General features: G+C 39.5%; 1 protein-coding gene across 1 annotated transcript in view; it reads right to left on the bottom strand.

Annotated features, from left to right (window-relative positions):
• prkcaa (protein kinase C, alpha, a) overlaps window positions 1-16,809 on the bottom strand; it is a 75,703-nt gene that overhangs the window by 18,790 nt on the left and 40,104 nt on the right. The window contains exons 6-12 of the mRNA XM_089007141.1: window positions 7,407-7,563; window positions 6,641-6,775; window positions 5,638-5,731; window positions 2,667-2,810; window positions 2,308-2,481; window positions 686-777; window positions 175-237 (exon numbers count right to left, since the gene is read on the bottom strand). Coding sequence (XP_088863267.1) covers window positions 175-237; window positions 686-777; window positions 2,308-2,481; window positions 2,667-2,810; window positions 5,638-5,731; window positions 6,641-6,775; window positions 7,407-7,563 — 859 coding nt within the window. The remainder of the gene's footprint in view (window positions 1-174; window positions 238-685; window positions 778-2,307; window positions 2,482-2,666; window positions 2,811-5,637; window positions 5,732-6,640; window positions 6,776-7,406; window positions 7,564-16,809) is intronic.

Genomic DNA, 16,809 nt, shown 5'->3' on the forward strand with positions numbered 1-16,809 from the left:
CTATCCATCTATACATACATACAGACATACATACACACAAAAAAAGTCCACTTTTTCATTCCTGAAGGCCGTTCATCTACAAAACATGGTTTACAATGTCTGCAATGTCCCCCCCAGAGCTAATTCGTCTGAAAAATAGCTCTGCACTCTAATTATATTTGAAGAAATATTTACCTGTAGATGACTCCTTTGCGGTGAAGGAAGAAGAGACCAACAGCAATCTCTGCTGCATAGAACCTGCAATGACAAGGACATATTGAAAAAAAATGCACACCAAAATAGTCATTTTCGAGTGCTTTCTTCATTACGGTAATGCTATACACATATTCACACTCACATCCTCACCCATGAATAATTCAGAGTCAATGAACCTATGTGTATATTTCCGGTAGATGAGCTGAAGCTGGAGTACCTGGAGAACATGCAAACTCCACACGGAAGTGCCGAGACTCTCTCAAGTGAGAGACAGACCTGCCAAGCACTAAACCGTTCAGCAAAACTGTCAACAAATAACAGTCCTTGCCAACAAACCTCGCTAAACATATTGCTGTTATTCGTATTTTCACATTACAGTGAGTGCATTGAATTCAAAATACAGTATAATGTTGATCATGACAATACAGTGAGTCACTTGGCTTTGTCTCAGAAAGAGATACATCATCAATGCAATGGCATCTTTTCTTACACTGCTTGCGGTTCCTTGAACTTGCCCACTTGTTGTATGTGATACATGAGGTCGCCTCCATTCACATACTCCATGACAAAGTACAGGCGATCCTGTGCACGCGAAATGGGGAAAGAAATGTGCAAATAAAAATCACAAAGTCCCCGTTCTATTTCTCATAAAATATATTTTGCATTCGTTTAAAGGACAACCGACGCCTTCGGACAAGTTGTGTCCATAATTTGAAAAATCGCTTCAAATTACTTTGACTGAGCGTATTTTACAAAGATTACACCGCATATAGCTATATTTTATGTTTTAAGACTCACGCGGAATATTCCGGAAGTCTTGTTTTTGAGTTGGTGACAAGTCCTCACGTCACGGAAGGAACGCCCCTGACCGAGAAAGGACACATTGTAGCAGTCCTTTCATTTCGTCAATGCATTTTGCGGTACTTTGTTTGGCCTAAAAACTTCGTGTTGATCCGTGTTGATGGCGAAATTAGAAGGAAAACACATAAATAACGCGAGGGTGAATCGTTGTGTGTTGCATCAAGACTTCTATTTGATATTGGCTGACAAAACTTCACAGGAGACAATTTCCACACAGCTTTGTCGCCATCTGCCTTTTTTGGGTACTGTGAGTACTAAAGACTTTGTCACTACATTTCTCTCCAGATGCATCAAAATGATCGGAATAAATTCTTTAATCGATTGCAAACATGTATGCTTTCCTCTTCAGAACTATTTAAATCATATTCATAACTGGACGATTAACAAGAAAGCATCTTTTCTGAATCTGAAGCCATTGTTTTGATTCTCGAGCAAGGCAAGACGTCTTGGCGTGACACCACGAACAAGTGGGCGGGACCTTCTGAAACTGGCCACCTCCGGTTTCAATTTTTTGCAGTTTCAGCACACTTTAAGTCATTTTTATTGGTGTTTTGCATTTGACTAAAAATATCATACTGCGTGTTTTGGGTATTTTAGATGCCAATAAACGTTTTTCTGATGTCAGTTAGGAAACAAAAAAGTGATGTCGGTTGTCCTTTAACACTCCTGTAAATGGACTTGATGATGACTTTTCACCCCCCTCACACAGAAGAACTGGTTACATAACAGTATGAAAAATGAGTTCTGTTAACATTTTGCAAATGTTCTCAGTGAGCAAGCAGGAATGTAAAAATATGCAGAGGGTGAATTCACAACATGGCGCTTATTAGCGTTGTTTGGCTTTGTTGAAGAGATGCACCTGAGTGTCATACGAGCATGGACTGAAATACTGTATGTTAGGAAGATACTATAAACTGATATTTAGGAAGTAGTTGGTGGCTTTTTAATCATAAAAAATGACGCAGAACTATTCATGTTCATGTTAGGTTCACATGCTCATGTCTATTGGGTGGATGGAGGTAGTGTTACATATTATAATAGTGCACAACATGTGTCCCTTTGTACTCTCAGGGGATATACTCTGCTCTTTTTCCCAAGGACTCAAATGTGCAATTATCTGTTTTGCATCCAAACTGCGCCTGTTTTAACCAGCTCCCTGCTGCGCTTTCATCATGCTTGTCGTGCGTTTCCCGTGTTTTGCTCACAGCAACCTACTTTGACGCAACCTTGACCTCAGAGCACTGTACCCACCACGGTCTGGAAGCACGAGTGTAGCTGCGTGAGGAAAGGCGGTTTCTCCTGTTGGGCTAGAACTCTCTTCTCCACCATGGTACATTCAACGTCATCGTCCTGAATCACCACGTCCTTTTTCAGGATCTTGATTGCATACAGGTTTTCTGTAGCCTTCATCTCCGCCAGCATGACCTTCAGTTGCACATCAGAAAACCAAAAAACATTAATACATGTTATTTAATGATCAAGCGGTACAGATAATGGATGGATAAATGTTATTTTCGCCTTTAAAAAAAAGCTGCTCTCTTTCTTACGAAAGGTGACTTTTAACATGTGTGGTGTGCCATGAGAAAAGGGGGAAAACATTTTTAATATACCTTGCCAAAGCTGCCTTTTCCAAGTACAGCCAAGAAGGTAAAGTCACTGAGTTTGACCTGGTCCAAGCTGTTGAATGGCAGCTGGCTGGATGGCCTGCCATCTATTTCTGTGGTGGCCTTTTTGCCTGGACCCAGCTTGGCTTTCTGTGCTCACATAATAAGACAAAGTGTGTCAACATCCACCCCAAAAAGCATTCAAACGCACTTGTTGCCTAAAACATGAATAAGAAAACCTTTATTCGTCCCACAATGAGGACATTTGCAGTCCACAGCAGCAATTTGAAAGGGGTTGGGGTGTGGGTGTGTGTGTGTGAAAGGATAGAAAACAAGATATTCTAAGCATAGCAAAATAAAAATGTGATGAGGATAACGTCCAAAACGGTGAAGATTCGTCAACAAGGAAAACAACCAATCAACACGTTAATATATATAAATTCATATATTAAAAAAAGAAAGTGATCAACAGTGACAAGTTTCCCATATTTTGGATTGATAATCGTGAACTATCTTTGTGGTGTCATGTATTAGCTCTCTAGCTGGCTAGATAGCTATCTATTAGCTATGTAGCTATCTTGCTAGCTAGCTAACTTATCCTGTTACTCTAAAGTGACCTTGAGAGTTGTGAAAGGCGCTTATCAATGAATTATTATTATTATTATTATTACATTCAAATGCTCCCGTATATTCCATAACATGATATACCCACACTTTTGTGTTACATTTCCTTGTTGGGATATGTTTTATTGTATCCGTGACACTCTGACGAAGGTGGAAGTAGACGCCGAAACATGTCAGGTATTTGAACACTGACAATACACTGTCTGTAAGATAAGAATCTGTTTTAAATTAAATATGTTTTATTGAGTTTCTGGGTTTCCACAATGCAGCATATGACAAATAATATTCCAAATAAATTGTAGACTTTCATCTCCGCTGCCCCATACACTTACTAAACTTCCACGCAAATGAAGCAGTCTTCTCTGATAATCAATTGATGCTATCAGACACATGTTGATCATTTACATGTGAGGTAATAATGAGTCTTTCGGAATGCACCCCAAAATTCCAAATAAATATGTCGCTTTCACCCAAGTAAAGAAGCACAATCTAGTATTACATACATACATGCCAGCTACAGTCAAGCTTCTCATGTCAGCGCTAACTACAAAACATGACAAATTCCCTCTAAAGCTCATTCATGCCATGCTTAAGCTCTCTCAACAACTCTAAAGTGTTTCACGGTGTAAAAATAGAAATCATAAAAATGGATCAATGGGGATTTTAACAAGTGTGGAATTGATTGTTGATTAATCATGGCATGCAGTCCTTGACTGTAGCCAGGAAAGGTCCGTTTGAGTCGTTTCAAACTAGTTTGCGATACGCAAAGAAATCGGTTATGGCACAAGCCCTCCCAGTAGGTTAATTCTTCTCAATTACAGTCTTGGCATGGAAACAGGAGTTCCATGAGTGATTCTTGGCTGTTTTTTTTAGGGAAAAATATCCTACACTATATGCATAAAACCCCAACCATATTTCAGGTTCGAAATTCTCAGCTAGAATAAACATAGATCCAAAACTCATGCTGAACCGGACAACATGGCTAAAAATCACAATCCAAAAGCAGTCGATGTAATAGCCATCAGAAACGCATTAAAAGCAAAGCAAACATAATTCTCCCACTCTTTTACTCCTAAATAACCTCAACCGATATGGATAACTAACACTGCTGCTCCAGCAAACATTGGTTCGACTGCACCAGGCCGAAATTGATACAGTGTACAATATGTACATTCATTTCAAATGAGCATGTCACAAAGTTTGAACAGCTTTATTTGGTTAATTGCTTAAACTCCAGTCTAGCTGATGTGCAAAGCGCAGCAGACTGGATTAAACCACCGCACACCTTGAAGCTTTAGCCAAAGACAAGAGCCTGTCCGAGCCAAGCGAGCAGCCTTACTTTCTTCCTGTCAGAATCTTCCAAAAGTGCTTGGTCCTGGAATCATAAGGAGAAGCAACCAACGAGCCGGACTCAGATAATATGGCATAATGATTCACCCTGTCCATGAACATTCATTGTCAATTGCAGGGGGTGAAGGCTTGCACTATGTCATTGTGCATCAGAGGTATGATTAATAGGAGTGAGTAAAAAGGAGGCTGGACGACCGTAACCCCTAATTCTAAATTCTGACATTATATCTGTTGATATAGGGTGCAAAGGGGGGCCTGGTTAGCCCGCGTATAGTGAAAATCCATGAATACCTGACATGCAATTGAATTCTGTATAAACTCCTCCCTGTTTAAAGAAGTAAACAAAGATGGATATAGATATACATATTTATTTATTTTCAAATCCGCAAACATATGATACCTCAAGTGGAGAACTATGAATAGGCAAGGTCCACTGTACACTGTACAGTGCCAATTCATAAAAATAGTGATAAGTATTTTGTTTCTTGCTTAAAAATATCCAGTGACTGTAAAGTGTCCTTGAGGGATTTGAAAGGTGCTTATAAATGAAATTTATTATTATTATTATTATTATTATTATTATTATTATTATTAGTAGTAGTAGTAGTAGTAGTAGTAGTAGTAGTAGTAGTAGTAGTAGTATATGTCATTCAATGAAGATATGCCTCATAGTGCGGAAAATGCAGTATGTATGTAGTATGTATTCCATTTTTCTCATGTAAAATTTGATATGTAATGAGTCTTAATAATTCTAACAGTGCTAGGATATATGTTTTGTGATCTGCTGACATCCAGTGGTCATAAGAAGAGCACAGTGTTATGATTAAACCGACAACCACAATTTTAATATTTCTTTTTTAATGTTTTTTTTTTCAATGGCATGAAGCTGCTGTTCATTTTTTCATTCTGCTGTGTGCATTTTTAGCTCCTGGTCGGCTTCCAAAGCGTATGACCAACTGTTGTGATGAAAATGTCGGTAAATAAGCGGGGGGAGAATCCTCACCTCAAATTTCAGTCTCAGTTCTTCATTGCCGTCATCCTCCTCCGAGATGGGAACGTTGTAATACTCTCCCTCTTCCTGGCACAACAACTTAAACCTGGCACCCGACGGCACAAGATAAGTAAATGAGGATGCAATCGGCAAAGTTTTAAAGGACAACCGACGCCTCCGGACAAGTTGTGTCCATAATTTGTAAAATGGCTTCAAATGACTTCTACTGAGCGTATTTTACAAACATTCCACCGCATATAGCTATATTTTACATTTTAAGACTTGCGCTGAATATTCAGGAAGTCTTGTTTTTGAGTTGGTGACGATTCCTGACGTTACGTCACGGAAGGAACGCCCCTGACCGAGAAAGCGACACACAATGCATTTTGGGTAATTTGTTTGGTCTGAAAACTTCGTGTTGATCCGTGTTGATGGCGAAATTAGAAGGAAAACACATAAATAACGCGATGGTGAATCGTTGTGTGTTGCACCAAGACTACAATTTGATTCTAGTTGACACAAATTCCCAGCAGACAAATCAGCCTATTTCCAACGGAGCTTTGGCGCCATCTTGTGCATTTTCTGGGACGCTATATTTCATCTAGATGCCAGAAAAAAGCACGGAATTACTTATTTAATCGATTGCAAACATTTATGCTTTCCTCTTCAGAACTATTTGAATCAAATTCATAACTGGATGAGTCACAAGAAAGCATCTTCTCCGAATCTAAAGCCATTCTTTTGATTCTTGAGCAAGATGTCTTGGCGTGGCGTGACGTCACGAACAAGGGGGCGGGACCTTCTGAAACTGAAACTTTCCCAGATCATTTTGAAATATGTAGTTTTGGGAGACTTTAAGTGATTTTTATTGGTGTTTTTCATTTGACTAAAAATATCATCCTGCGTGTTTTTGGTATTTTAGATGCTATAAAACGTTTTTCTGATGTCAGTTAGCAAAAAAAAAATGGTGTCGGTTGTCCTTTAAAGGTTGGCAAACAAGGAAATTGGTCTTCACCAGCCACTCGCCGTAGCCTTCATGAGCTCCGACACCCCAAATGAAAGGGCGCCCATGAAGTCATTCCTGGTTGTCCGATCCCAGTCCCAAACCTCCACGGATAGCCTGCGATCCTTGTCTGTGGGTTTCAGTTTGCTGGAACATATGAATAGTTATATAAGGTTTGGAAAATTACAAAATACCCCAAATGAATTGGATTGGATATGCCTTTATTAGTCTCACAGTGGAGAAATTTACATTTCACAGCAGCAAAGTGATGAAAGGAATGAAAGTAGAAAAATGAAATACATGAGCTGCTGGAAAGGCAGCCAATAATAAAATAATAAAATAATAATAAAAATAATAATAATAATAATAATACATTTAATTTCTAAGCGCATTTCAAAACTCTGAAGGTCACTTTACAATCACAGGATATGTTTTTCTGTGGCTGAGCAGCGGCAGCCACACGCGCCAGCGTTCACTCAACCCAGAATAACTCAAATAGATAGGAAGCTAGCTAGCTAATACATGGCTAATAGATAGCCAGCCAGATAGCTAGCTAGATAGCTAATACATAGATAGCTCGATAGGCTAGATAGGCAGCGAGCTAGCTAGAGAGCTAATAGATAGCAAATAGAGAGCTAGCTAGGTAGCCAGCTAGATAGCCAGCCAGATAGCTAGCTAGATAGCTAGCTAGTTAATCTTTCACAGAGCAAAAAATCATGATGGATGCAAATCATTCACAGAGAAGAATCACACACTGAACAGCACGGGCTTGACTTACAAAGTAAAGGTCTCGTCCCACTTGGGGTTGAGGTTGGAGCGGACGGTTTTGGTCTTCTGCTTGGTTTCATTTTTGGGATCAGGTATGAGCTTGAGCTTGACATATGGATCAGACAGGCCATTGGGGTCCATGGGTATCAGATTTTTGCCTTCACCAACTAAAAGGAATCAAGAGAAAATAGGGTCATACGTGGCAAATGTAAACAACCAAATATGCACATGTACTGGATTTATACACAGATGTTTGTCTGTAAACAATTTAATTGGATGATATTTTTTTATTACAGAATTTGAGATTTTAATGTGACATAAAAATGTGTTCTCTTTGTGTTATTTGGAATAAAATAATTATTTTCAGGCTACCCAAAAAAAAAACAACTGACACATTCATGTGAGACCAATTTTGATACCAAAGACCCGCAAATTTGAAAACCAAATGCCAACCACAAACTGCTTTTGATGTTTTTCTTTTTGATTCGCATCTCTGATTGTTCAAAGGGAAACACGCCTTCATTTCAACTGCACTAAAGTCTCAATGAATATTCAGCTTCATTTCATCCAAATAAATCCTTTTTGGTCAGCTAAAAAAAGGTAAATAAATACGGCAGGTGAACATCAGTAAAACATACGGCAGGTGTTCAAGATCAAACATGCACTTCACACACCTGTGTGTGTGTGAATTGTGGTGATTCAGTTTTAAATTAAATAAGTTACTGATAGTGAGATGACCAAAAAAGATAAATGACACACTGATATACGTTTCTAATCTTGATTTCCATAACTGTGATAATTATGTGAAGAATATTTACCAGGGTTGGGGTTTGAGTTGAACTATAGAAATCATAGTATAATTTAAGTGATGGGCAGCATGGGAATGATTGATGTTGTCGGCGTATCAGCTCAGAGCTTCTGGGTTTGGATCTTGGCCTTCCTGTGTAGAGTTTGCATGCATTTCTCTGGACAGGTACTTGGATTTTCTTATTTCAACTAAATATTAAAATATTTTATTTTTTAAAACCCATGGAACATTATCATATATTATTATTTTCTAAGGGAAATGGTGGGTCTGTGTCACTAAATGGATTGTAATCAAACTGAGAGATAATACAGTATTTCACAGCACTTGATAACTTTCTATTTTATAGCATGCCTATTCGCTTGCTGAAGCTCAACACAATAAGGCAATATAGTCAAGTCAATTTCCTCTTGGCAAAAAAATCAGTTGGTATGCTTGTAAGTCAGTTATTCTATAGAGAAGGAATTGTCGAGAAAAGACTTCAAAGTGGATGAAGCTTGAGGCCTAAATCCTTGCGTGCATACCACTGTCAGCCTGCGTGCAAAGCCTCCAAAAAATGGTTGAGTCCAGCCCAACTCTACCTTCGTGCAAGCTTTCTTTCCTCGCAGAGACACTAATGGGAGGAAAATTTGATTTTTCTTTGGTCTGGATGATTGGCTGGCAGAATGAGAGGCCGCATGTGGAGGCTTAATGTATTTAGCTGAAATAAATATGCAGCAGAAAATAGCAATGAACGAGAATTCAGGGCGCATGAAGGAAAACAAGACGTCGCTGATGGAAACTGAATCATACTCTTGCATGGAATTCTCATTTAATACAATCTCATCATGTTGATGTGTACCTCTATTAAAGTATATTGTTCAACTAATAGTAATCTGTAACATGGGCCTTGTTCCCTATCCCATGAGTAAGGAGATTTACTCTATTTTGCAAAGCCAACATTGTATGAAAGTGAATAAAAAGATAATGTGTGGTATGCTTTTTGACATATTTTCAGTCGAATATTCCACACAAACAAGCCAAAGAGTAGAATGCTTAAAGGACAACCGACGTCACTTTTTTATAGCATCTAAAATACGGAGTAGCCAAAGACTGTCAGCAACAAAAAAAATATATAAATCTGCAACTTTATGAAAACTGCAGATGTTATGATTTATATTTTAGGGCCAAAATATCACCATTTTGTGGCAGTTTGGAGCTCTGGTAACCACTAACTTTATTTTGGGGGAGTCTAGACCTCTTATAAGCACTAACTTTAAAGTATTTTTTTCAACCTAAACCGAAAGTCTAAATCCAGTGTAAAGAACAATTAGCTTTGAAATGATGTTGACAATATTATTGCAGAAAACATCAATTTTATTCATTGACTTTTGACTTAAAAATCGGGAAAAAAATGTGTTTCTTTGTAGCTGTATTGCCTGGTCGTTTAATGTATCTTTTTTATATGTCTGATATTAATTTAAGTATGACACTTTGTATGTAGAGAATACTCCATAGTCAATATTACATTGCTTTTTTTAATCAATTTCTTTGATACACAACATTTGGAAAGCACCTGAGATAGACTGCAGCTCACCCATGACCTTCATAAGAAAAACTGCTCTGGAAAATAGGTGCATTAAGGTTTGTGGTAAGATGCAAATAAAATATAATAAAAGAATACAACGAGCAGTCAGTAACATCCATTAGATGCTGGCGGAATTTTGGATCGAGGTGGGCATCCAATATTTTTTTCCACAGTTGTGAGTCTATTTTCATGAATTTCTCTAAATATTGATCGGAAAAGCAGCGCGATTAAAGAAAATGTGATTTGTCTACAAAGGTGTGTAATTGAGCGCTACATTTTCACTTCTTCACAGTACCTACAGGTGGCAGAGTTGCATAACAAGCACAAAATGAATTGCAATGGAGTAAATCACATGCACAAAGATGGTGTTGAGTTATACAGCAAAAACTTGCACAAGCCAGCGCACAGAAGAATTGTGAACTCCATCATGACTTGCTCAGCTCTGACCAATACAACAGGGCTGTGTTGGAAGGCACTGAAGCACCACAGTTGTCCTCCATCACCCAAACAAAGCGACTTGTGTTTATTTCAGCACCTCCCCGTCAGCCCCGTTTCTCCCACAACGACCCAATTTCAGCATTTTTGTATTGAGATCACGACAGTGACAAATGAGTTCATTTTGCAAAAGTTTTTTTTGCTTCTGTTTGTTTGCCAGCCTCTTCTTGTTTGAAAAAATGCCAGCCATAATGCTTTTTGCAAAACTTCTTGGCTCTCGCCACTGCAACATGATTGATTGGCAGACCAGTAGAGCTCACTTCGGTCTACCAAAGTGTGTTCACAAGGTATATATTGCAAAAAAAACTAAACAAATAAGTCATGCACAACATTAAAACCAATCCAAGTTTGAATAATTTTCACTGGCCGCTGTCTCGCAACATTCTTGCCGTTGAGGGGATGTTTTGAACGTCATATTCTGTTCCTTCGAGTGCTACTACATGTATTCATAAACGAATCACAATGTGTGGAGAGAGAACTCGTGAGTGAGAGAGCATGCAGACCTAATTTGTGTTTTGGTGTCTGTTTTTTATTCCCTGACTAATGCTTCTGTGATCCATAGAACACTATCGATGAAAAGGTTTCTTCAGCCGTCATCTATACTTCTTTGAAGGTGTCGGACGTTTCGCTTCTTATCCAAGAAACTTCGTCAGCAAACTAAAGTCTTACTGGTAGTTTAGGCCCTACATATATATCCCTACTGTCCAGACACGGCGTGCCGGACGCTTCTTTTACTCCCCTTTCAAACCATCTATGTTCTTTTGCTAAGATTTCAACGTAGAACTTACCTAGCTTAAACTACCAGTAAGACTTTAGTTTGCTGACGAAGTTTCTTGGATAAGAAGCGAAATATCCGACACCTTCAAAGAAGTACAGGTGACGGCTGAAGAAACCTTTTCATCGATGGACCACTCCTGTACGACTGAGAGCTTACACAGACATAGAACACTATGTGTTAGATAATACAGGTAACATCCGACTTACGACCGGCTCGACTTACGACCACCACACCATATTTTTTAAAAATTTAACACGCTAGCAGGCCGACAACGCGTACGTAATTTTGGCCAGCCAGCCAGCATCTCACTCTCGCACAGCAATCGACTGTGTGATGGCACCAGAGGGGGCAGTTTGCGAGTCATTTAGCCTCCGAGTCTCTATTCAACATTTTGAATGGATTTCGACTTACGACAATTTTGACTTACGACCGTTTGGATTTACGACCGTTTGGTCGGAACGGAACTCGGTCGTAAATCGGATGTTACCTGTATTAGTATATACAAACATGAGTGAGTGTTACAACATCACATTCAACACACACGCTACCTGTTTGTGCTAATGCTAGCTTTACGAGACGCTTGTCCTTACACTATTGTAATGTCCCTCAGCGGAATAAAGGATGTGCGGTGCATTACAGCATGTTAGAAAAAGAATGAAGCATCAGCCACAATAGGCTTCGTTTTTTTGATACTTTTGCCTCCTTGCATCACATTGAGTACCGCTATCTTGAAATGTGATCTCACTTTCAGACTCTTGCTAACAACGGTTAGCAAGAGTCTGAAAGCATGACGTGTCATTACATAACACATTACCACAACTGCACATGCGCATCGCAGACATCCAGCAGAAGCACGGAACGAGGCATTTTCGGATGAGTCACGAAACCTCAAAGGAAAATAAACGAGGAGATAGACTATCAAATCGAGAGTCGGCCATTTTGATCGCTCTTCATATGCAATTGATGTTAGAGAGGCCTTAACTGGGTGCTTTTTATTTTGGGAGGAGTGCTGTCAACATGAAAAAAATGATGTCAAGATTGTCACCTTGTGCCACCCAAAATGCGATTTAAACTGGGTAACTTGAATCTGTTTGGAACACTGCCTGCTTGCCATCAACAGCAGCTAATGTAATCTGTAATACAAGATGGCCTGAGTGGGCTGTGCGGTTAGTACATCACTTTTGTACATGTGCGGACACACACGCACACACACACGCACACAACACACACACATGGCCGACTCATCGCATCACAGGCTGGCATTGCAAATTGTGGGACGATTGAAAGCTTTCTGATTCTCATTGTAAGAATTGTGTTAATTTTGTGTTGTTTTTACTCTTTGCTGGGTATTTTGCCGGATTGGCTACACATCGAAATTGAAAGAGCTTTGATTTGTTTTGCTCGCCCACCTCCCAGCCGTAATTCAACTTCTTCCTCCGCCTGTTGTTCATTTGATAAATGAACGAGTCACTGAAGTTCAGTGCCTCATGACACACTGACCTCAGTGAGCGAGCGAATCGAATCATAACATGAGACCGCTGTCTGCGCCCCAGCGTCATCTTTGTTCTGGCTGATGTGCTAATTCTCTGTCATCGCAGTGAGAGGATTTACAACTTGCCTCCAAATAAGAAGCAAAAGCAATAAGAAGCAATAGCAAAAGCCAGACGCGTGCGCTGCTTACAGAGAAGCCTCATTACACAATTCATGTTGTTATGAATCATAAATTACAAGCTATGGTCAGTTTGATATTTTTAGCACTGCATATTAACATAAATTTACATATTACATTGTTCTTTGCTCAAGCCTTAATGATGTTATTACACATGTGAATTGCGCTGCAGATCTCCAGCCAAAACATTGGACACACCATTGAGGACTAATGTGATGAAGCAGAAAAGAATAAATCTATTAAATCATTCCTATTGGTACTTTTGATGGTCTTCGCCGTAGCACTCCTCCATAAGCAGTCAATAATATTGGTGCACCAACCAATTAAAATGGCTTGACTGATTAAAATTTTGTATCTTTACAGGCTTTCCTGCAAAATAATCACACAAAGTGTATTTAAATACATGATGCTACAAGTGCACAGCTCTTTTTTACTGTCAGTGCATTTCTCAGGGGCAAATAAACTTTTTTTAATATGTGGGTTTTTAGATGGGATTTGAAGGTGGGAAGAGAATTGATGTTACGAATGTTGAGTTCCAGAGTTTGGGGGCATAGCAGCTGAAAGCTCTGTCCCCCATCGTGCCGAGACGGGCAGAGGGCACACAGAGGTGGAGGGAGGAAGAGGATCTGAGGGAACGAGAGGGAATAAAAATTTGAATGTCAGATAGGTATGGAGGGACAAGGTTATGGATAGCTTTAAATGTATAAAGAAGAATTTTAAAGTTGATTCTATATTATATATACCAGGAGACAGTGGAACTCTTGGAGGACAGGGATGATGTGGTGAAAGGATGAGGTTTATGATCCGGGCTGAAGAATTCTGGACTAGTTGAAGTTTGTGGAGAAGTACTACACTAAGTACTACAGCAGCTGTCAGACCTGTTGTGGCTAAATATGACTTCACATATGAGGCGCGTCGGCGAATACGGCGCAGGGTCATCTTTTGAGGAAAATGAAGGTTTTTGGGTGCGCTTTATAAACCGGAAAATATGGTATATACAGTAAAGTCTCGTTATATCGATATTCAAGGGAGTCCGAAAAAATATCGATATAACCGGGACTATCGATATATCCGACCCTGTTTGCATGTAATTTTCTCCGTGCGCGCATAGAAATAGTATCGATATAACCAGGACTATCGCTATATCCGATATCGATATAACGAGACTTTACTGTATTTCATGACAGTTTAAACAGAGCAAGCATAATCGGGATATTTCTTTTGCGAGGTCAAATTTAACAAATTGCATGAAGAGGATTTTCGGAGATTAAGAGGCTCTCGGAAATGTACCTCCGAATTCATTCATCACATTACAAAATGTTATGCTGCGATTGCCAACTGACCGCAAGCATTCCTCATTGCGTATTACATTTCAGAAACCTGCTTGAAGAGCATCCAAGCAATGTGCAGCAGCCTAGAATTAAATCAATGCTCGGCCACCGCATTGTTGAAAGCGGAATGGACTTTCAATACATTACAATACAATAGATCCTAATTTATATTGCGCTTGCAGCTGTAACTAAGCGCTTCACATAATAGTCAACACAAAACAAAATAATAAATACAACAGCAACATAAAAAAAACATGGACAGTTGTGCCGTCTTAATGACTTTCCCCATGTAGTCTATGATATTTGAGTTCAAGACTTCTTCTTTTCCTTTCGGCTTTTCCCTTCAGGGGTCGCCACAGCAAGTCAGCGTCCTTCATCTTTAGAGGTTTGATGCACATGTTTGTTTTGGCCTAGCTTTTAAGTCTGATGCTCTTCCCGACACAGCCCTCTGTATTTATCCAGGCTTGGGACCGGCGCAATAAGACACTGGCTTGTGTCCCCTTGTGGCTACAGAAGAAGCAACTGTATGAGCTTAATAAAGATGAAGATAGTCGATAAAAAGGCAATGACAGCCCGGATAACAGTCATCTGCAACAATATAACACTTTATTACATGAAGCAGTTTAGCTGAAAGAGGAGAGGACAGAAGCCTTCTTTTCACCAATGGATCAGAGACGTTATGGTGGAATGGTGCACTTCTGCTGCAAGCAAACACGAAGCTGGAGCATCCATAGACAAAAAAAAAGATTGTCTCACATCTCCTATCCCACATAAATCCGCTTCAATTCCAATATGCTACAAAGTTACATGTCAGAGTATGTACTTTTGTACATTTCCTGTGAACGCTGGTGCGAATGGCTGCCGCTGCTCACCCGCACAAAAAAAAAAAAAATATTATCCCGTGACTGTAAAGTGTCCTTGAGAATTTTTAGAGGTGCTTAGAAATAAAATATACAGTAAAGTCTCGTTATATCGATATTACAGGGAGCCCGAAAAAATATCGATATAACCGGGACTATCGATATATCCGACCCTGCTTGCATGTAATTTTCTCTGTGCGTGCATAGAAATAGTATCGATATAACCGGGACTATCGATATATCCGATATCGATATAACGAGACTTTACTGTATTATTATTATTCAAGGAATCAAATTAGCCTTTTTTGTACCCCTTCTGTAGCTACATTTCAACTTCAAAACAGAGTGTGAGTACTTTTGACCCGTCTGGATCATCACATCACACAACGACGATGCTGGTGTTTAGTTGCTAATGAGACAGATGACATAATGCTGCTTCATTGTTTTGTTCAGCCAATCGTTACCAGTTTAATGAAACGTTTTAAAAAATGATCTCTGGGAGCTACTCATTTGTTAAAACTATCCATTTCAATCACGAGTCTGAATGAAAGAGAACAAGAAACAGAGGACACAGTGCGAGTAAATTCAAGACATCATGTTTCAGAGGAATCCCCAGAGAGTTGCAGAATAAAGCTACTACAGATGCTTAATCTTTGACGGGCGCTTTGAAATACATGAACTCATTCACTGCCATTCCCAAATTTGTTCGGGTTTTGCTTTTTCTTGCTGGGGTTGCCGATAAAGCGCTGCCCAGACCTCTGGCAATGTTTTTTCCCTTCAATTTAGGGCAACATTTCCCTTTTTTCATGTCAGCGCTTTGTTCCAGCTTCTGCTGTCGTTAAAGCACTATAAAAACAAATGTGTATGTATTGCATTGTATTTTGGACATCCGCCCTCATTTCAAGCTCATATAACTCCAGACCCATATAATTTAGGAATTAACTATTTTTTATGATGAAAGAAGTGAGTCAATGGTTTCTTATGCTGCACTTAGTGTTTATGTAGTCCGAAATCTCAATATTCTGTGGGTCCTGGACAGAATTGAACCCATACTTGCTACGCGGAACTCCGGTGAATGAGCTGTTACACCATTCCCGATGCTGAGTAATACGTGTTTCAAGTGTATTGTCACGTGAATGTAGCAACTGCTGTTTTTTTCCAAACACATTTGGTTGAAACAAATGGGCACTCTGAATGGTATAATTGCAGTACCCTTTTTTTTTTCCAGAAAGAAAAAAAGGACCTGTCTATTTGAGGAGATACAACACTTACTTTCAAGTGGATAACACACCTGCCCATTATTTGAGGCATGGGTTTTACTAAAATGGAGGCTACTAGTTCAGAAAATAAAGCATTTGTCATTGACTGTGTCCATATAGAGTAAAATTACCCCTACAACGAGGTTAGCTGCTTTTAAAGGACAGGCCTGTCTCATACAACTGAGCCAGTGGTCACCCCATGGCCCTCCACTGTGGGGTGTGCCAAAATGAGAACATCTTTCTTTGTGTTACCAGGGCAACTGATGAGGAAAACATAAGAGAAAAAAAATACATGAGAGAACCAAACAAGAGAAACATACACACTAGTTTAGTGTGTGTGTGTGTGTGTGTGTGTGTGTGTGTGTGTGTGTGTGTGTGTGTGTGTGTGTGTGTGTGTGTGTGTGTGTGTGTGTGTGTGTGTGTGTGTGTGTGTGTGTGTGTGTGTGTGTGTGTGTGTGTGTGTTAAAACCTGAGATAGTGAAAAGTCCCCTGTTGTGTTTTTTTTTTTGCGAACAGTTGTAGAGGAGTTTCACTGAACCGAGTTCCATCAGCTTCCCTTTGCTAGGCCTCTTTGAAAATGTGTGACCCATGTGGCAGACCACTTCTGGACTTTTCACTTTAGAATTTCCTTTCCAATTGTGTTGTCATT

This window comes from Hippocampus bargibanti, linkage group LG10 (assembly GCF_051943395.1).
Source record: "Hippocampus bargibanti isolate YZ-2025 linkage group LG10, ASM5194339v1, whole genome shotgun sequence".
NCBI lineage: Eukaryota > Metazoa > Chordata > Actinopteri > Syngnathiformes > Syngnathidae > Hippocampus > Hippocampus bargibanti.